This window comes from Eumetopias jubatus, unplaced genomic scaffold (assembly GCF_037043125.1).
Source record: "Eumetopias jubatus isolate StellerSeaLion01/CBP00866 unplaced genomic scaffold, mEumJub1_p1.0 scaffold_17, whole genome shotgun sequence".
Classification (NCBI taxonomy): domain Eukaryota; kingdom Metazoa; phylum Chordata; class Mammalia; order Carnivora; family Otariidae; genus Eumetopias; species Eumetopias jubatus.
Genome location: NW_028274823.1, coordinates 28,371,536 through 28,391,690, shown reverse-complemented (window position 1 = coordinate 28,391,690; position 20,155 = coordinate 28,371,536). Strand labels below are relative to the sequence as shown.

At 50.6% G+C, this 20,155-nt stretch overlaps 2 protein-coding genes across 8 annotated transcripts in view; one reads left to right on the top strand and one right to left on the bottom strand.

The window, feature by feature from the left end:
• The first annotated feature begins 60 nt into the window (after window positions 1-60).
• Window positions 61-17,297, top strand: DPCD (deleted in primary ciliary dyskinesia homolog (mouse)). 2 transcript variants are annotated; one of them, XM_028098842.2, is made up of 6 exons: window positions 61-162; window positions 5,460-5,540; window positions 10,387-10,511; window positions 10,888-11,021; window positions 16,560-16,662; window positions 16,990-17,297. In XM_028098842.2, exons 1-6 carry the CDS (start codon window positions 99-101, stop codon window positions 17,092-17,094), a joined length of 612 nt encoding a protein of 203 aa, XP_027954643.1. In that variant the 5' UTR covers window positions 61-98; the 3' UTR covers window positions 17,095-17,297. The 2 variants fall into 2 exon arrangements, with proteins under 2 accessions (XP_027954643.1, XP_027954644.1); XM_028098843.1 differs by lacking the exon at window positions 5,460-5,540.
• Window positions 17,298-17,946: 649 nt separating this feature from the next.
• FBXW4 (F-box and WD repeat domain containing 4) overlaps window positions 17,947-20,155 on the bottom strand; it is an 81,222-nt gene continuing 79,013 nt past the window's right edge. For 2 of the 6 annotated variants that reach the window (XM_088019956.1, XM_088019957.1), the window contains 3 exons: window positions 19,412-19,552; window positions 18,808-18,949; window positions 17,947-18,653 (listed from right to left, as the gene is read on the bottom strand). In XM_088019956.1, coding sequence (XP_087876082.1) covers window positions 18,429-18,653; window positions 18,808-18,949; window positions 19,412-19,552 — 508 coding nt within the window. In that variant the 3' untranslated portion in view covers window positions 17,947-18,428. Of the gene's footprint in view, window positions 18,686-18,807; window positions 18,950-19,411; window positions 19,553-20,155 lie in introns of those variants that run through there. The other 4 variants (XM_028098482.2, XM_088019958.1, XM_088019959.1 and 1 more) reach the window with 4 other exon arrangements.

Below are 20,155 nucleotides of genomic sequence, written 5' to 3'. Positions count from 1 at the left end.
GGGCAAATGCCCAGAACACCTTCCGGGTCGGCCGGAAGTGATCGTAGGCGGAATGGTTGCCATGGCAGCGGCTGGTCGCACGGCTGGGCGGAGGGAAGATGGCGGTAACCGGCTGGTTGGAGAGTCTGCGGACCGCCGAGAAGACGGCGCTGCTGCAGGACGGTAACTCGAGGCCCCCACGAGCTCCCTAGTCCTTTCCCCCAGGGTCCAGCCCTCCGCGCTGGCGCCTCCGCAAAGGGCCTCCGAGCCTGGGACGGCCAAGCTGGAAGGGCCACGGCTGCCAGACTAGGCCCAGTCCTGTATTGGCAGATGAGGAAACTGAGGCCCGGAGAGATGACGTGACTGGAACACGCGTCTCTGGATACCTCCTCGTTTCCTCTACACCACTTCGCCCTGCTCTGAGTTCTGTTACTAATAAATATTAACTCCTTTCATATTCATTATGTCGTTTGCTCCCGACAGCTGTCCCAAGAGGCTGTTAATTTTCCACCCCATTTTAGAGAAGAGGAAACTGAAATGAAAGAGGGTTTTAGACCAGCCCTAGCCCCTCGTCCAGTCAGTGGGGTTCTGTTGCAGAATGCAGCCTGGCGTAATGAAGAGGCGGGAGACCTGGGCTCTAGTTACTACTCTGCCATTAAGTCACAGCCTCTTTACTTGCTCGGGCCTTATTTTCCTCATCTGTAAAATGAGCTGGAGGGGCTACCTCTGATGTCCTTTCCAGCTGTAATATGTCTGTAAGTGAACTTCTAAATGTTCCCTGGGGTCTGTAGGGAAAACAGCAAGGGTCCCGGCGCTGTGCCTGGAAAAGGTGGGCATTGGGAGTAAGGAGCCCTGATTTTGTCTCACCCTAGGATTGACGGATGTAGGACCCCCAGTGCTGCAGGGGTCCTTTCCTTGCACCCCCTGGCAGCCAGATGAATTAGGTCTAAATTCCTGTAGCTTGTAGACCAGCTGGAGGTGCACATCCACGGGCAGAGGCCAATCAGGGAAGCATGGAAATTAAAATCACCTGCTCATTTGTTCATTCGTTCACGCAGCATTTAAGGAGGCTTTTACTATGTGCTAGGCTGTGTACTAGAGCAGAGAAGGGGAAAAAAGATATGTAAATAAATAAGAGTGGGTGTTAAGTAGAGGTTGGAATCTTCTATAAAGTGTATGAGGGCACGAAGATGGGAATGATCGTCCCTTTGAAAGAAGATCGGACAGAAAAGGTGATGTTTATGGGTCCTATTAATACGTGTTTGCTAAGTGTGGAAGAGGGAATGATCCACGTGTAAAGAAAGGTATGGATTTGTGGAAGAATATGGCTGATTACTAGGGGACTAACATTTAATGAGGCTTAAGCGTTCCCCCAAACAACCCCCCACACTGTCAGGTACTAGGTGCTAGGATGCAAGGGTGAATAAAAGTTCTCTTTTCTCAAGGAGCAGTGAGGAGAAATGGTGGGAAATGAAGAGGGATTTTGGATAAATTGGGGTATGCTGTGATCTCCTTTGCCAAGCTAAAGATTTTGGACATTTTCTCATAGGACTGTGGTTTCTGGTTTTATGGTAAAAAATAGATAACCTAGAATTTACCATTCTTTTTTTAAAGATTTTATTTGTTTATTGACAGATAGAGACACAGTGAGAGAGGGACCACAAGCAGGGGAGGAGGGGGAGGGAGAAGCAGGCCTCCCGCGGAGCGGGGAACCCAATGCGGGGCTCGATCCCAGGACCCTGGGATCATGACCTGAGCCAAAGGCAGACGCTTAACAACTGAGCCACCCAGGCGCCCCTAAAGATTTTATTTATTTATGTGAGAGAGAGAGAGAGCGCATGAGAGCGGGGAGGGTCAGAGGGAGAAGCAGACTCCCCGCTGAGCAGGGAGCCCGATGTGGGACTCGATCCTGGGACCCCAGGATCATGACCTGAGCCAAAGGCAGTTGCCAACCAACTGAGCCACTCAGGAACCCCTAGAATTTACCATTTTAACCATGTTTAAGGATGCAGTTCTGTGGCATGAAGTATATTCACATTGTTGTGCAACCATCACCACCATCCATCTCCAGCACTTCTTCATCTTCTTCAACTGAAACTTTGTACCTGTTAAACACTAACTCCCCCATTCTCAGCCTCTGGCAACTACAATTCTACTTTCTGTCTTTATGAATTTGATTATGGCAGGAATGTAATCACCTAAGTGGAGTCATACAATATTTGTCCTTTAGTGACTGGCTTATTTCACTTACCATCCACTTATTTCACTTCAGTGTCCATCTGTGTTGTATGTATCAAGGCTAAATAGTATTCCACGTTTGTAATCATAACACCACATTGTGTTTATCCATTCATCTGTTGATGGACACTTGGGTTGCTTCCACTTGTGTAGCTATTGTGAATAATCATGCTGTGAACATGGGGGTACAAATATTCAAGTCCCTGCTTTCACTTCCTTTGGTCACAGGATGGTAGCTAAACAAATATTTCATCATCTAGGATTTTGTTAGGTTTTTTTGTTAGTGGCATCACAAAACAATGTTGTTGGTCTTTCTTCCCCAAACCAAATAATAATAATAATGTTAAGTGTATGGATACGTCTTGTCAAACCTCTCCTATAGATTTACCCTCCTGATGGGTGTGTGGCTGTGAGGAGGATATTACCTCCCTCCCATGAAAAAGCACTGCTATTGGTAATAAGAACCCAATACTCCAAATTTTTTCCAGAAAGAATTTATGCTCGTTGTGGAAATATGGAAAATAAGTAAAATCACCCATCAACTACCATCTAGAGATAATCATAATTTACTTTTTAAAAAAATATTTTCTTTATTAGAGCACAAACAGGGGGTATGGCAGAAGGAGCGGGAGAAGCAGGCCCCTGGGGAGCAGGGAGCCCGATGTGGGGCTCGATCCCAGGACCATGACCTGAGCTGAAGGCAGACGTTTAATGACTGAGCCACCCAGGCGCCCCCTAAATAAAAATCTTAAAAAAAAAAAAAAAGGAAAAGAAAATGGGGCGCCTGGGTGGCTCAGTCATTAAGCATCTACTTTCGGCTCAGGTCTTGGTCCCGGGGTCCTGGGATTGAGCCCCGCATCGGGCTCCCTGCTCCGCGGGAAGCCTGCTTCTCCCTCTCCCACTCCCCGCTTGTGTTCCCTCTCTCGCTGTGTCTCTTTCTGTCAAATAAATAAATAAAATCTTTAAAAAAAAAGATTTTTATTTAGTATTTTAGAGACAGAACGAATGGGGGGAGGGGCAGAGGGAGAGAATCTCCAGCAGACTCCCTGTAGAGCCCAGTGCAGTGCTCCATCCCACAACCCCACAACCCCGAGATCGTGACCTGAGCCGGAAACAATTGGATGCTCAACTGACTGAGCCACCCAGGCACCCCCATAATTTATATTTTCATGCATAAACTTCCATATTTCTTCCATGCATGTACACTCATACATGTATTTTTTTTTTTTTACCAAAGTATACTAATTGTTTATTATTGGGGCACCTGGGTGGCTCAGTCGTTAAGCGTCTGCCTTCGGCTCAGGTCATATTTCCGGGGTTCTGGGATCAAACCCCGCATCAGGCTCCCTGCTCCGCGGGAAGCCTGCTTCTCCCTCTCCTGCTCCCCCTGCTTGTGTTCCCTCTCTTACTGTCTCTCTCTGTCAAATAAATAAATAAAATCTTTAAAAAAATTATTATCCACATATATACATATACATATATTCCTGTAGAGTAAATATGTATTAGAATAAAGTACAGATAATTATTATATAACCTTCGGGTAAGGGAGGATATTCTGAGCACAACTCTGGGTAGTAACTACAAAGGAAAAAATAGTTGACTATATAAATTTAAATGGTTAATATCATAAAGGTCAATCAGATTAGTAAGAAAAAGATGAATACCCAAATAAAATATGCTAAGGTCTAAACAGGCAATAATTCACTAGAAACATGACCAATAAACCTTTGGAACAGTGTTCAACCTTACAAATATTTAAAGCTATAGACATCATCCTAGTATGGTTATTAGAGCATGGAATTTGGCCTCAAATGAGCTTAAGTCTGGGTCTGTCCTTTCATAGCTTTATGAGCTTGGACAAGTTACATGACCTTTAAGCCTCAGTTTCCCTCATTTGTAAAATATGGGCAATGGGGGCAGATAGGATTATTTTGAGAATTAAATTCAATAAAACACATAAAATGCCTGGCCAGTAGTAAGCACTGCATCCTGCCTGGACTCAAGATGTACTCCAGTGGGAGAAGAGAGTCAGGCCAGACACCTTCACCTACTCACAGGCAGCACCTTTTACCCCACTCCTGACAGGAAAACCCTTTCCAGCTCTATTAGCCATCCAAATGATTTAGAGTGCTGAGAAGCCCTGCAAATTTGGAGATGAGTTTCCCCAGAATACAAATTAGGAATGACTCAAGGGAACTGTGTCCAGGGGAATGAATTAAATGGGAAAAAGTCTTGGTAGATCAGATACAGTTGCAAATTTTAGGTAGTGACTCCTTTAGCTGCTCCTTGGAGCTCTTATTTATCAAGTGTAGGTTGGGTACCTGTCCCTGAGCGTATCTATGTCAACTCACCCATTTGTAAAAATAGGGGACATTAAGTAGTCACTTTAAAAAACAATACTTATGATTATAATATATAGGTGGAAGAGTTGGGCCAGGAAACTCCCCTGGATTCTTGCATTCTTTCAGTGAAAGTTGAATCAGTGTTCATTCTTCCAATTAATACTTAGTTGAGCTCCTAACATATGCCAGGTACTATGCTTGGTGTTAGGGAAACCATAGGGAAGCAGGATAAAACCCCTCCTATCTAATAGAGACAGGCGATAATCAAAGAATCACACAAATGTAAATCCTAACAGAGGTAAGTGCCATGAAGAAAACATAATAGGACTAACATTATGTGGCTGTGTGCTAGGAATGGCCTAGAGACATGCAGAAGGCACAGCAATGGTGTGGCTAGATGGAGTGCTTGTTCAGGAAACCCAGTTCAATATCCTGAGCACATAGGCTTGGTTTTAGGAACTGGGGAGACAAAGATAAATACGGCACTGTTCCTGGAAAGAGGATGCTCTTTAAAAAAACATACTATATGATAAATGCTCCACTGTGGATATGAATAAAGCACTAGGGAGGCCCAAACAAATAAGGAAGTGATGAATTTTGCCAGGGTGGCTAAAGACTTCCCAGTAGAGTGACATTTGAGCTGGATTTTGAAGGGCAAGGAGTTCAACAGATGAGAAAAATTATGGAGCTTTGCAAAGACACGTTCAGAGAAAGCTGCAGAAAGGAAAGGCGTCCCGGGACTTGTCTTAAAGTAGTGGTGGGCCATGATTGGTAAGAAGTTCATGGGAGGGTTTCTCATGCCCAAGCCCAAGGCTGTTGGTATTTCCCAGTAGATCCCTTGATGTGCAAGGCGCAAGGTAAGAAGAGGCGTGAAGGTAAGGCACTCTGCTTTGTGCGTAGGGAGAAGGAAGGTGCACTATTTGTTCCCAGATGGAAAGGAAATGGCCGAAGAATATGATGAGAAGATGGGCGAACTACTTGGTAAGTGACGGGGGCTTCCACTGGGCTCGTAGGAACACTTGGGGTGTCCTAAAGCATGGGTAAGCAATTCTAGCCTGAGGCTTGCGGGAGGAACTGAGCACCAAAGGTGGAAGCCGGGGGAGACTGAGGCCCTCAAGGCAAGATTGTTCCTGAGAATAATGTGAGGTCAGGGCTGGCCACCACGGGTGGAGTGGACATCTGCTTGGGGGGTAAACTCCACCAGACCTCTAGATCAGTGAGAGTGTGAGGAAGTCTTCTATAGGGAAACTGCTGGGTTAGAACTGTAGAGAGAGGGGCGCCTGGGCGGCTCAGTTGTTAAGCATCTGCCTTCGGCTCAGGTCATGATCCCAGGGTCCTGGGATCGAGCCCCGCATCGGGCTCCCTGCTCCACGGGAAGCCTACTTCTCCCTCTCCCTCTCCCCCTGCTTGTGTTCCCTCTCTCGCTGTCTCTCTGTCAAATAAATAAATAAAATCTTAAAAGAAAGAAAGAATGAACTGTAGAGAGAAGGCAGAATTGGAAGTGGGCCTCTACTCCAGGCTGAGTGGGTAGAGGTAAGGGCAGGCTTTAACTGCAGTTGTTTTGCTTGTTTTGCTTGCTTGTTTGTTTGTTTGTTTGTTTTTCTGAAGCCACAGCCGCAGCAGGTACTGGTCCGGCCTCAGAGGCCCCACTGTTAAATCTGACCCTTGCCTTGGAAAATGTCTGAATCAAAGGGGGTCCTGAGTAGAAATGGGGATTTTGCAACATTGTTGTTTTCATTCCTGCAGCTCTTTTCCTCTAAGACTAGTCTCATGAATAGGGGCTCCAGCTCAGGTTTCTGGGAATTACTTGATTTGTCCATCCTCTGTGCCCAGGTATGCACATCAGCATTAACGGACTTCCCAGAGCTAGGTGGCTGCTGATTTGACCCAGGACCTGGGGCTCTCAGCAGTGGGAGTTGGTCTCTTTATTAAGTTCCACCTGAAATGCTAAATCCAATGGTGGAATCATGGCTTGGGTTATTTTCTTGTCATTATTCTTGACTTTAATTTCTTCCTGGGCCTGATCGACAGGTAGTATTGGCAAGGGAATTTCTTTTTCCCTTTTTCTGACAGCTCATAAATGTCTAGAACCGACAACACGGATTACACTGGTTTGCATTTTCTTAGTCTCCAGTCTTAAAATGTGTGTCCTGCGCATGTTCAGTTGCAGAGTGAAGTGTTGATCCCTCCTTATTATGAGCTGCTTGGGTTCCAGTCCCAATTGGTTTAGTCTGGTGCTATTAAAAATCTTGATTTGTTTAGCATATGACACTGATTTGGTGGAAACCAATACAGTAGTAATATCCTCACAATGCATTGTAATTTATAGCGCTCCCAGGGGGTGACAGCCTTGGAATGCCTAACAGGGGCGAGCTTATGAAAGCAGAGGTCACGTGGGCTAAGCACCACCATTGCCAGGCCAGTTCCTTCCTGCAGCCCCCAGCACCACCTCTCTCCTCCACTCAGAGCAAATAACCCACCTAGAGCTGCTGTGGCCATAAAAACAAGCAAACAAATAATCCCCAGCCTCTTAGTTGTGCTTGGACATGAAATTAAAATGAAAAATAAGTTTAGGTACCTTCCTCTGTAGCATCCCGCATTAACCTGTCACTTCTCTTGGCAGATGGGGAATAGACAAGGGCCTACAAACTCCTTTTTTTCTTAAAAGCAGAAATGGAGATTGGTAGAACACTGGCTAAAGTTTACCTAATAGTGATATTAATACCATAACTTTTATTAGGCACTGTGCTAAGTGCTTTATATGAGTTATCTCACTGAATCATCCTCATTACAGCCTGGGGAGGTACGCACCGTTGTCCCCTTTTACGGTCAGAAAGAAATGGAAGCTCTAAGAGGTTAAGCCCCTTGCTCAGAATTCCAGAGCTGGTTAGTTTCTGAGTTAGGATTTAAGTCTGAGTCTGCCTGGTTAAGAGCCCATGCTATGATGCACAACAACATACTGTTGGGAGTTGAGAATATTTAATCCTGCTCTCTGTTCTTACTAAACTTTGTTCCCCCCAGAATGACTGGAGAAGGGGCCGGCGGAGCAGGACAGAGACGGGCAGACAGGAGCACCCCACTTGAACCCCGGGGCCTTCTCTCACCGGTCTCCGACCGCTCCGCCCTGCCCCCGCCAGCTGCCCTTGCAAAATTATTAATTTTTAAGTATAAACAATCTCGGCCTGAACTAACATGAGCTCAAGCACTCTCTGAAGTAAAATACAGACAGGGTTGTGATGGCCACAAATGGGAATTGTTTCCATTTTTCCAGCTAACTATACAAATTTGATAATTGGCTAAACTGGCTTTCCGTTAGAGAAACCCAGAAAGTAATTTGCCAGTGGTGCATCTGTGTAGCATGGAGTTCTTCCAGTCGGTGTTAAGCATAGTGGTGTCATGTTTTTTTTTTCAACAGTCTCAATGCTATTCGTTCCCACCCTGCACAATGAGTGCTGTATGTAGTCATAGGGGGAAACCCGAAGGGCCCTGTAACAATGATCGGAACATCAAACCAGCCCCAGAAGGACACAGCATGTCCAGGGGGGCAGAGGCTGAAGGGCAGGCCATCCCCCATTGTTACATTCGGATTACCTTGGATTACCGGCTTAATCTGCTTTGGTATTTGACCGCCAGCCTAACCACCCCAGGCTGCATTTGGAGGATATTGAGCACTTTCATCCCCAAGCACTTCACCGGCTTTATAAATGACCCACTCGATTCCCTTCCGCCTCCTCAGGGATGGGACGCGGCAGCTGTTTAATAGCCACAGAGCAATGTTGCAGTGTTTTAAGGGCAGAAAAGAAGAATCCTGCATCCAGTTTAAGCTGCAGGGCGTATTTAGGAAAGGGGAATGTAATTATCCACATTGGAAGCAGGCCACGGCTTGGAGCTTTGGGGAAAGAACCTGTAGGACCCCCACTTTCCAGCCTACCTGAAAGATGGGGCTTCCTTTCAGCAGTCAAGGACATCAGCCTGCTTCCTGCTGACTCAGGAAGCAACCCCCAGGCACTGTCTCCTTCACATACTCCCCATCAGACCCCTTGGGGTCATTGAGAGGCTCCTTTCCAAGGACTGGCCCTGGCTCAGCCAGGATACGACAGCGTCCCAGGGAGCTACCCTCCACACACCAGTTTGGGTTTAACATATAATCAAATCAGAGTGACAGCAGGTGGAAACAGCCCTCTGTTGCCGCAGGAACTGTCCTTGAGTTAGGAACAAAGACAGGACAAGACAAGACAAAGTATGTATTTGCACGTGTGCATTCATGCCCATATACATGGGGAAAATAATAAGGACTTCACCAGAACCGTTTATTGGATCTTATAATGGAATGAGTAGGGAGCCTTTCTTCTACATTCTAGCAAAGAATTTAATCCCAAGGTGTTTAAAAAAAAAAAAAAGTGGTGAAAGAGTCAGAAGGCTGGCCTCCAGTTAAGCGAGGTATTACACGAAGAGATTTGGATATACTCCCGGTCACAGTCCATTCACTTAAGAGAGTAGAAGTATTTGTGAAAAAAAAAAAGTTGCCTGTAAAGCATATTTCCAAGTTTTACTCGTCCTTATTAATTTTCATTATAAACTTGGAAATGTGTTTCTAGGGAGAATTTTTGGCCCTAAGACGTAATAAAATCACACTGCAGAATGCAGCAGACCTTATAAAAGCACATATTCAAGGGAAAATTCTAATTTTACAGCACACTTTTGTGTTCAGCTTGCGTGCCTTACTTGGAGCAGGGAGGGTGTTTGGGTTTGGCACAGCGGCTCCAAAGGTCTCGAAGAAACCCATCCTGAGACTCCGACTCCAGGTCTCACCGCCCCCAGCCCAGAAGGAGGGGTGGCCGGGAACACCTGCCGCACAACACCAGGCACTTTTTGACCTTGTAGCTCCTTACAACGGCTTCAGGAAGGCTGCTGGCCTTTGGTGGCACTTAGGCTGCCCTCCTAGAGGACATGGATGCTTCAGGAAGAGAGAGAAGCCCTGGGGTTACAGCTCGGAGGGGGTGGGGGGCAGGGAAGGCTCCCTGCCGTGATGGCTGCACCTGGAGGACATGGATGACTGGGATTCCCAGAATCCTGGCAGGGGTCCTCAGATAATGCCCACTGAACTAATTTTTTCACTTACAATTGCCATACCGTATGCACCTTACTTGGGGGTGGGGGGAGCTTCTGTAAACATGTGGGTTGTAAACCAAGGTAAAATAGAGACAATTGTTTGCATTTTAAAAGAATGATCCTACTCTACAAAAAATATTCACGAGATATTCTATAAATAATGCATTTAAAATCTGGTATGTGCCTAACATTTTGTTTAAATACAATTCTGGGGCTGTTGTTTTAAGCCAGGTATACCTGAAATGAGTGAATTTCTGTGTTTGGACTTTCTAAATCATGAGACAAATCTGCCTGTCAGCTTTCATCTTCTTATTTTTCCTTTGCACATTTGTAGAGGGAAAAAAATGCATTTCAGTTCATACTTGTTGGGATCCAAATGTTCCCCGTTACCAGTAGCTCCCCTTTTCCTAACCAGCACATCTCTCCCTTGCTTGAAATCACACCTGGAGGATTCTTAACTCCACTTGGCTCCTTTCAGAGCTTTCTTCAATCCCTTTGGTTTAGGTACCCGTGATACGGGCTTTCCAGGTTATCCAGTATCAGAATGCTCTGCTGGGCTTTGGGCTTTCGGCAGCTGGGAGGTCCTGCTCACATGGACAGAGCTGGTGTAAAGGCCATGCCCCGCCCACTTCTCTCCCCTTCCTGTCATCTAATGTGATTTAGCAGGAAGAGAGAGTCCCTTCCCAGTAATCCCATTGCTTCCTTCTCTCCCCAGTGAGAAAGTGGCGAGTGAAAAGTGCCTTGGGAGCCTTGGGCCAATGGCAGATTGAGGTGGGAGAGCCAGCACTCCCAGGCGCAGGGAGCCTGGGGTCTGAATTCATCAAGGAAGACAGTGCCAATGTATGTCTCTCTGTTAGGTGTCGGGAGGGGGTGGTGGGAGTGGGCCTGGAGGGCAGACACCATGTCTTATTTACCACCTTGTCTCCCATGTGCCCACCTGGACACACAACTCTGGAAGTGTTTGCCTGAATGAATACCCATACTTGGGTATGGTCATCCTTGAATGAATGAATGAATGAATGAATGCTTGGCTTGGTCATCCCAGGACAAGGGCTCCAGGCCTGGAATGTCACAGGAATAGCATTGTCAGGGGGGAGCTGTGGGAAGAGCTGAGGGTCTCCTGTTGTGGGCCCCAGGTGGAGCTTTGCAGAGCAGGAAGCCATCCCTTGCTGGCCCTCACCAAGAACAGTCTCTTAGTTGGATTTGCCTTCTGCAGCCCATCTTCATGCGCAAGGACACCAAGATGAGCTTCCAGTGGCGGATTCGAAACCTCGCCTACCCTAAGGACGTCTACAGTGTCTGTGTGGACCAGAAGGAGCGCTGCATCGTTGTCCGAACAACCAACAAAAAGTAAGTGGCATGATGGGCACCTGTCGGCCTGTGGGAGGGCTTCCTCTCTGCAGGATCAGCTTGAATAATATAATCAGCTCCCTTAGGGTGGGAAATTGGAACAAGGAATGTCTGGTCCAGTAACTGGCACATACTGGGGTTTAACAAATATTTGTTGAATGAGGGGATGAGGAATCACCTGGCCATTAACTTGTGATCGTAGGTGGTTCTGCTGTAAGATTATTACCTTGACCCCCTGGCTGGATCCAGTCCATGGTGAACTTGGCCTGGTGACATCACTGTTGGGGCTGTCAGGGAGCCATGGCCTAGAAGGCACACCCAGCTGAGGTGGCAGTTAGAGGTCTTAATTTACTGGTCTGGGGTTAGCCAACCTTATCCCGCCCAGGACTGAGGGGCAGTAGGCAGGTACTTTGGCCTCCTGGAAGTCTCTTGCGTTCTGTTTCAGAAGGGGTACCTAACTTCCCTTTATTTCTTTCCTAGTGTTCTGCTGGGGGCAGGCAAGGGGAGAGGGGACAGAAGGTGGCCAAGGAGGAGATGTGGTCCAGGCAGGGCTGTTTCTGGGCTGACCATCTTGGAAATGCATTGATCCTATTTAGATTTCCAGAGCTCTGACTGATCACAGGAGAACCCTGTTAATGAGCTGGTCTTGACCTGGGCCAGAGGGGTTGCAGTATAGGACCAACCCCCATGAAATACAGTTGAGGTGTTAAAATGAAAGGTTTTATGAGTGACTGGTCCACACACTGAAGCCACCCAACATGCCTCGTGGGTGCTGAGCTTGGGCCAGAAGTGCCGCCATCCATCCACTTGTTTATGTGCAGTCAGGAGGACTCGGCTCCTTGTCCGGCTCCTCGAGGGGTGTGGTGCCGCCTCCCCTCCCAGGTCCCTCAGGTCCACGAGGCCCACAGGAAAGCAGCACAGCTCCCAGGCTCCCCTGGCGCAGCCTTGGGTTCTGCCCTCTGCTTATGACCCCCGTACCCTCTCACTTTGGCAGGGTTAAGGGGATGGGGAAGGGGTGGAGATGAATGAATTAATTTCAAGATTATTGCTCTTCATGCAGCCAGCAGCCCCTGCAGTGGGCCTTGTCTATAAATATAAAGTCATAATAATAAGGGTTTGCGTTTATAAAGCACTTTGAAGCCCTCAGATAAAAGGCAGTTTATTCCCGTTATTGTTCTCATCATTAATGGGAGTCAGTGCCTAAAGTGGAATTTAGCAATTTCAGACAACAGAGAAATTGCCTTTAGGAAAACAAACTCTGTGCTTCAGCAAGCATTCCCTGGCGTAAGAGGCCCTGGGTCCAAACTGGGAACAAAAGTGCTTCTGATAGCACTTGAATCTGCAGCCTAGCAGTTTGTAGAGCTGGCTGCTGCCTCCCTTTTGTCCCCCAGAGGTCACTGTCGAATACAGATATCAGGTAGAAATGTGATTACTGGGGAGTGAGAGAAGAGAGGCCAGCTAGCTCACCAAAAAATTCATCTGCGGGCAGATCCTCTGGGTCCCATCTGCTGCACGTATCCAGCTGTAGGCGGCGCTGTTGGCCAGGAGCAACATGGCTAGAGGCCCACTCCTGCGCTCAAGGCAGCGGGAGACATTTTCAAACTGATGGGTGAGGCTTGGTGGGATGGGAGTAATGCCCCTAGATGGGACAGGGCCAGGGCTGGATCCCCACAGAGGGGAGAGGAGTATGTGAGTGCCTGCTTCGGAGCCCGCACTGAACCTCTGGTCCAGTGGCCCTGCCTGGCTCAGCCCAGCCTTCCTCAGGTCCCTCTGCCCAGAGGTAGGAGAGAAAGGCCACTAAACCTTTAACCGGCTCTTTCTTGAGCCTAGTGGCATTTTCATCTCCTACCAGGGGCAGTGGTGTGTCTTATACCTTTACTACCACTAATTAAACAACTCAGTGGTTATTCTTTTGAGCAGGATACTCAGTTTTTTTCAGGATACATTAAAAATCACAGACTGTTTGGGCAATTTGATGAAATCGTATGTATACAAACGTCCGGCACATGGCCGGCCTGAAGCATGTCTTTAGCAATTCTTCGGAAATTGGAACTTGGCTGATTTGACACTGGTAACATTAACACTGGGAGGTGTTAATAGGCATCACTAGAAAAAAAGGATTCCGCGGTCAAATAAATTTGGGGAACTGGATTAAACAAGTTCTCTCTGGTAGGACGTATGGCGGTCTTAGTATGTGAACATGCGTTGTGAGTCCAAGAAGGGCTGCGGTAGGCAGGGATGACTGGCTTGCCTGGAGCTGTGATGTTAAAGAAGGAAGGTTTGCCTACTGCTTTTCTAAGGGCGGGACTGGCCAGAGGCTTCTCAGGCCCAGTCTTGCCAAACCCACGTGCGGGTGTGCAGGGCGCTTCGGAGCTGTGTGGGGCGCGGCCCATGTGACTCCACAGCAGTCCTGCTTCTGCTTTTCAGCCTCTCCTCCGAGTCTGTCTCTAGAGGCCTGGCCTTTTGTGTCCTTTCTCAGTTCACTGCAAAGACTCGGTGGGGAAGCGACTGGAAATGGGGGGGGATAGAGCGGGAGAGCGGTGGGGTACTGTGGGTCACTTCTCAAGTAGCCCAAGGGAAGGAGCCACCCTTTCAGCACAGTTTGGGGGGAGGTACAGAGTTGGCCTGTTCTGGTCCCTTTGACAGCGACTTAAAGTTCATCTCGTTCATCTAGTTTGGTGACCAAAGTTCATTCAGCTCCTTTATTGGAGGAAGGCATCTGGAGGAAGAAACCGGGGCCCAGAAGTGAAGTGGCCTGCCCAGGGTCACAGGCCGGGACCAGAGTTGTCCTGAGAGCCTTTGCTTTCCCATGTCTTTCGAACACTTTTGACCATCAGAAAGGAAAGCCACTGTGTTAAGAGTGCCCGGAGGACCTGCAGGGTGGTTGGATCCTTAGGGAGATCCCCCCATATCTACTCCGTCCTTGGACAGCAGGGAACCTAGACCACAGGGGTCTGTTACTTGGAGGAGAGGGTGTGGAGAGATGGAGGGTCAGGAGGTTTGGGGAATTACTACTTGTAATAAGGGCTTCTCCACCGACCAGTTTCGTGACTCCAGCAAGATACCTATCTGTATCTCCGTTTTCTCTTTTGTAAAAGAAGATAATAAAAGCAACCAGCCTGAGGGGGTTGTTTTGAGGATTCGACGTGTGTGGAGCAGTGCCTGGTCCCACTAAGCATTAACAAACGTCCCCTTTCGTTGTGTGACTGAGGCTGAGACCAGTAGTAGGAGATGGGAACAGAGGAGTGTCACGTGTCTGCCAAAAGCCCAGGAACCACTGCACTGTGAGGGCCTCGCTTTTAGCAGAAACACAAGCTCTCCTCAGGCAGAGATAGGGCCTTCTTTCTTCTTCATCTTTAAATCCCTAGCTCACAGCTCAAGGCCTAGGACACAGTTGATGCCTAAAGACATGTTTGCTGCCTCCTCAGGGCTGCCTGAGGCAGAGTGTTCGGTCTTTTCCAGAAGCACAGTGGGTCCCTTTCTAGTCCAGGTGCCAGCGAGAAAGTCAGGTGTGGTTCCTCGCAGGGTGAACCCCACGGTCGGGACGGAGGTGAGAAGGGGGTGGGCTGCACCCCAGAGAAGGGGAAGCAGATGTCCCAGACTCCCTTGAATACTGCCCATCAAAGTTGTGTAACCTCATCCAGTAAACTAAATCCATTAGAACAGACTCAAGACAAAGCAGAGCGTCCACACTCACTCTGCCTCCATCCCCCTCGCCTCCTGGTGATAGGTGTGGGCGGAGGCCAAGCCCCCTGGGTTTCTTTTTTCAGTCCCAGTGTCCCAGCCGGCACCCCTCTGAGGGTACACAGGCGTGTCCCTGTCCCACCCTGGAGCACAAGCCAGGCAGGCAGAACGATGTCCCCACGCTCTGCACGGTGAGGCCTCACACAGGCCCTGCTGCTTCGGCTGGGCTGTGCGCGCGTGCCCGGGCTGCTTCTCTCCCAGTTCTGCTTCTTGTGTATATTTGCAGGGAAGATGTTAACACTTCCTAACAAGCCTTTGTGTTCACCTAATCTCTGCTGTTTAACCTTTGACTCCCCCCTATTATCAGTGTCTGCCACCTTTGCTGGCCAGCCCAAGGGCCCCAGGAAGCGCCCTCAGCCTGGCCAGCTAGGAGGATGAGGCCGCATTCCACCCCGGTTTTGCAGGCAGATGGATCGCCTTTCCCTGGGGCAGAGCTTTGGGAAATAAAGCAAGCTTGTGGTGCCATTAGGATCCCCCAGCCCCCACTCCTTTTGAACTGTCAGCCTTTAAGTAAACATTCTTCTCCTGCTGTGGGTCCCAGCACCTTGGCGGGGAGCGGAGAACCTGGGAGGAGAGGGGCCCTGAGCGCCTCCGCTAAACTCCCAGGGATTTGGATAGGAGAGCAGGGCAGAAGTGCTGCCTTGATGTCAACTCTCTGAGTCCCTGGGGCAGCGGGGCTTTTGAAGTGGACCCGGAGTAGCTGTCAGCACCAGGCCCAGGCCCCTCTGAAGTATTCAAAGCCCTGTCCGCTCAGGCCCCTCACTTGAGTTTGTGTGTACCTGCCCACAGCGCTTCCCTTCCCAGCCCACACCCCCACGGTGGCAGGGGGCATGCCGGGCCTGGGGAGCAGGTCTGCCGGCCAGTGGCCGAGGCCCCGGGCTCCACTTGCACCAGGTTAGACGCCACACGGGCCTGCAGCTAGAGAGGAGGCGCTCTTGGTGACAAGCACCTGACCGGGAGCAAGGAGCTGGGTCCTGACTCCTGACTCCACGGATAGCGGGCCATGAAGCCAGGCGTGAGACACGTTACCTCCCGCTGCGGTAAAGGTCAGATTTCCTGTAGAATGAAGTCCAGTTGTATACATCTGGGCTAGGTATTGTTCTCTGGGTTTTTTGGGTTTGTTTTTACTAAAAAGGATCATTAATCTCTGGACTGGCCCTTGCAGGTGATAGGGATTGTGTATGAAAACGGAGGAGGGGAGGTCTCAGGGCCAGCACAGTAGTCCAGAGACCCAGCTTCTGAGATGAGTCATGTGGTTTGTCCTCCTAGATTTCTCTTTGTGGATGTACTTCCCTCTCTGGCCTACAAGAGGAGTCAGGCCCACAGGGCCCTGAAAGACCCCAAAAGAGGGAAAAAGTAGCTGGGGCCTTCAGAGAAAGTTGCATGTAAATGGCAACTCTTGGTCCCCAGCTTTGGGGAACAGCCCTAGCCAGATTTATTCTGTCCCTTGTTAGCATACATGTTCCCGTGTTCTTGGGGTACAGCGGAGGCCTGCCTGAGCTGTATATTATAAGAGGCTGCTTCTGCATGTCTTTTGGGAGTCTGAGCCTGAAGCATGAGTCACTCTAATCCCTGGTCTAATCAAGGAACCGTGACGGGTCCTGCCCTTCCACTGCTGGCTTGGCCAATACGCCTTTCATTCATACTGATGTTCTAACTGGCTTCCCTTCTTCCTCTTTGGCTCTGTGGAAAGTGTGGAAGTACAGTGTAGAAAGTTGGCACCAGAGGGCCTGCTGCCCCGTTCCTGGGAGTCACTTTGCTGGACGTGCCGATGACCTCTTGGTGTTCCCACAGGTACTACAAGAAGTTCTCCATTCCCGACCTAGACAGATACCAGCTACCTCTGGATGAGTCCTCGCTGAGTTTTGCTCATGCCAACTGCACCCTGATCATCTCTGTAAGATGCCCATTTCCCATCCCATAGGAGTCCCCGGTTCCAGCCCCAACACCTGCCATGTGCTTGCTAGAGAACAGGCACCTCTCCTTCGGGGTGGGGGGCTCAGCTGATCTTAGAAGTCACAGCTGGAAGAAGACAGGGTGATGTGGAGGGACTGGGATTCTGGTGGAAGGCTCCTATCCAGCCGTGTGACCTTGAGCGAATCATTCAGCCTTGTAGGCATCAATTTCCTCATTTTCAAATAACGGGATCAGAGGAGGCCCGGGGTGTGTATGTAGGGAGGGGAGATGTGGCTGAATGATGTGCTCTTCCTGGTTTCATCCACAGTACCAGAAGCCAAAGGAGGTCCTGGCGGCTGAGTCAGAGCTTCAGAAGGAGCTAAAGAAAGTGAAGCTGGCCCACAGCAGTGACGGGGACTGTAAGACCCAGTAGCGGAGCATCCCTGAGCCTGCACTTCCAGCAGCATGGCGGGTGGATGAGGCTCTTCCGGACTTTGTGGCTTGGGCCTTTCTGGTGCAGGGGTATGTCCTCTCTTCCGTGAGCTGTCCAGGCTCTGTGAGAACTGGGCCTTGGGGTGCTCCTAGCCCCTATATCATGGTCTGATCTCCCAAGTAAAGTCATTCTGAGTCACTGTTGGGGGACTGCCCTTTTGTCCACCGCTCTATGCTGTCGTCACCAGGGAGGGTGCTGGTGAGGACACTCCCTTCTCCTCTCCTCAGGGACCTTCAACATACGCCGATGGAGCAGAGTTGGGAAAGCCCTGAGCCTAGCGCGGGGGGCGTCTTCCCCATCCTGTTTGCATAAATTCAGAGGGACACTAGGCTGACAGAGACCCTGGGCTGTCTTAGCTTGCAGAAGGGCCCAGATGAGCTCCCTACAGTAAGGGGAGGTAAGGTAAAGGTTTTGAAATACAGAAACCTTAGAAGCAGCCCAGGATATTAAGACAGAAGGAGTGTTGTGGATATTAAGACAGAAGGAGTGTTGTATCGTTGCAAAGAGTGTGGGTGGGTGTGTTAGAGTAGGGTGAAGAAGGGTTACGGCAGGTGGGGAGTAGCTTAGCTCTCCAACAGTGCAGAGCCCTTCCACAGTCCCCTACCCCACAGGTGACACACACCCCAACACTGGGGCCAAAGGGGTGAGTGGTAATGAGAGGTTTGGTCTTTGGGACACGCTGAGCCATGAGGCTGGTCTTACCCTTTCCCCAACATGCTCATCCTCAAGTTTGAAGATGTTGTTCCCCTCTTAAGACCTCCCAGGGCTCCCCAGCCAGAGAGGAACTGGATCTGTGAACAATCAAGCTTTATTTTTACAAAAATGAACATTGTGGCATGTCTTAGCAGCCGGCCTGAGATTGGGCTGGCTTAGGACTCACTCAAAACTGCTAGCTTTCCTTTGTCCTTCCTCAGTTTCAAAGCAAGACCAGGCCACAGTGCCCCAGGAATGAGCCCTAAGAGCTTGGTCAAGGGTGGAGACTGAGGAGGTAGGGGCCAGAGCAGAGGATTGGCAGGCTCACCCCTCCTTCGAAGGAAGGGGCAGAAAGGGACCAACTGGGACGGCTGGAGCCCCTCACCTCACTCCATGCTATCATGGCTCTAAGAAGGGGCAAGGTACAGGGCAGGCCTGTCCAGACCAGATCCTTGCTCTGGCCAACAGGGAAGCAGGGCCCGGCCAGGTTCAGCCATTCCCTCAAAGCAGCAGATCCCTTCTCTCCAGTTAGTTCCGGGGGGGAGGAGGGTAACCCCCAAATTCCCGGGAGTCAGCAGCCTTTACCTGACAGTGCCCAAGCACTGTGGTGACAGGTCTAGGAGCACAGGCACGGCGGGGGCGGAGGTATCCCTGCACCCTCCAGGCGGAGGGGTCCCTGAGTAGCTGGCTTCCCTGGCCCACAGGCCGGGTGGCCCCGTCACGGCTTCTGAAAGTCCAGGGCGTGGAGGTCGTAGGACAGTGCAGCGTAGAGATGCTTGGTGGTGAAGCGCAGGCAGTACACAGGGCTGCTGAGCGGGGTCGAGGTCAGCGGGAAGGCCTGCAACCGAGGGCGGGAGCCCTAACCTCAGCTGCCCGGGCCCGGTGCAGACGCCCCCACCTTCTCCAGGCACCCCCACTCCCAGATCCAGCCCCTAATAAGGGGGTGCGTGGTGCGCTTACGTGGAGGCAGGCCCTCTGGCGCCGGTCCCACAGCCGCACGACCCCGTAGTAGGAGGACCCAGTAGCCAGCAGGTGGTTCCCATCGGTCTGCAGGCAGTACAGGGTGCTGTCGTGGGGCTCCTCCCACTCCATGACACACTTCCTGTCCCGGAAGAGGCCATCAGAGGGAGGGTCAGGGTGCCCTCCACCCCAGCTGCCACAGGGGCCTTAGAAATCCATTCTGGCCAGGAGACAGAAGCTGAATCACCAGACTCTTTAGAAGCCAGACTTAATTCGGGGAAAGCCGCCTCTGGAAAGGGCTCTTTCTCGCCAATGCCCGAACCCCAGGCCCGATGAGGCCCTCATCTGTGCTTCACATGGCTGGCTTCGTGTCACAGGACTTGGGCAGCAGGGCAGAGAGAAAGGCAGGATGCTGAGGGACAGCACCCTGATGACTCCCCGGGCTCTTAATCAGCGCCTGGTGGCTATGGTCTCCCAGGCCCTGGGACCAGGGCCGCCGAGTGGGGAGTCCCAGCTTGATCTGACCTTGCCGGCTGCCGCTCCCTAGCCTCCGGCTGGAGGGCCCGTGCCTTCCAGGGGCGCGCCGGGACTGCCGCACACTCACCGGACACTGGCTCGGAGGTCCCAGTAGCGCACGTAGGTGTCATAGCCACAGGACAAGAGTGTGGACGGGGACTCATACATGACATCCAACACCCCAGCCCCTGGGGGGAAGTCACTGCCCAGGTGCGTCATTAGCTGCCCACTGAGGAGAGAACAGAGGGGCAGAGGATGAGAGACTGTCCCGCCTTGGTCCCCACACCAGCTTTTAACCTAATGGCCTCAGTCCCTGGGGAAATGCAGCTCTCCCCCTCCCCCGCCAAGCTAAGATCAAGGCTCCCTTAGGAAGGAGCCAAGGGAAGAAATGGCCCAGGATGCCCACTCTGTCACCCCAGTCGCCGTGCTGCCCCTCCCGCAGCTAAAGGCCTCCATCGGCCCGCAGCCCCTGCCTGCATCGCAGCTGCTCGCCGCCTGGCCACTGCCCCTCGGGGAGGAAGAATGGGCCTCGCGGACAGGCCGGCCCCCCTCCTGTGCGCACACACACACTTGGTTACTTTATACTTCTTGATCCTGCAGGTCATGCAGTTCTGAGCTGCCTGAGTCCAATGCCTTAATTCCTGCCTGTAATCTGGGGCTCAAACCTCATTGGGGATAAAGACCACACAAAGGGAGAAGGGGAGTCCCAGGAGATGTTAAAACAAGTAAACACCTTTGTGTCTGGGGAGAAAAATCGCTGAGAAAGCAGCTTAGCGGGCCGGTCCCCGGTGTTCCTGGCCCGGCTGGCCCCCAGCCCAGGGCTAGCACGCCT

What these genes read in the sequence shown, in the direction of transcription:
- DPCD (XM_028098842.2), top strand. Translation starts at nt 99, where the DNA reads ATGGCGGTAACCGGCTGGTTGGAGAGTCTGCGGACCGCCGAGAAGACG. An exon ending in GACGGCGCTGCTGCAGGACG is followed by an intron (nt 163 to 5,459) that starts GTAACTCGAGGC and finishes CTTTGTGCGTAG; the next exon opens with GGAGAAGGAAGGTGCACTAT. An exon ending in GAAGATGGGCGAACTACTTG is followed by an intron (nt 5,541 to 10,386) that starts GTAAGTGACGGG and finishes TTCTCTCCCCAG; the next exon opens with TGAGAAAGTGGCGAGTGAAA.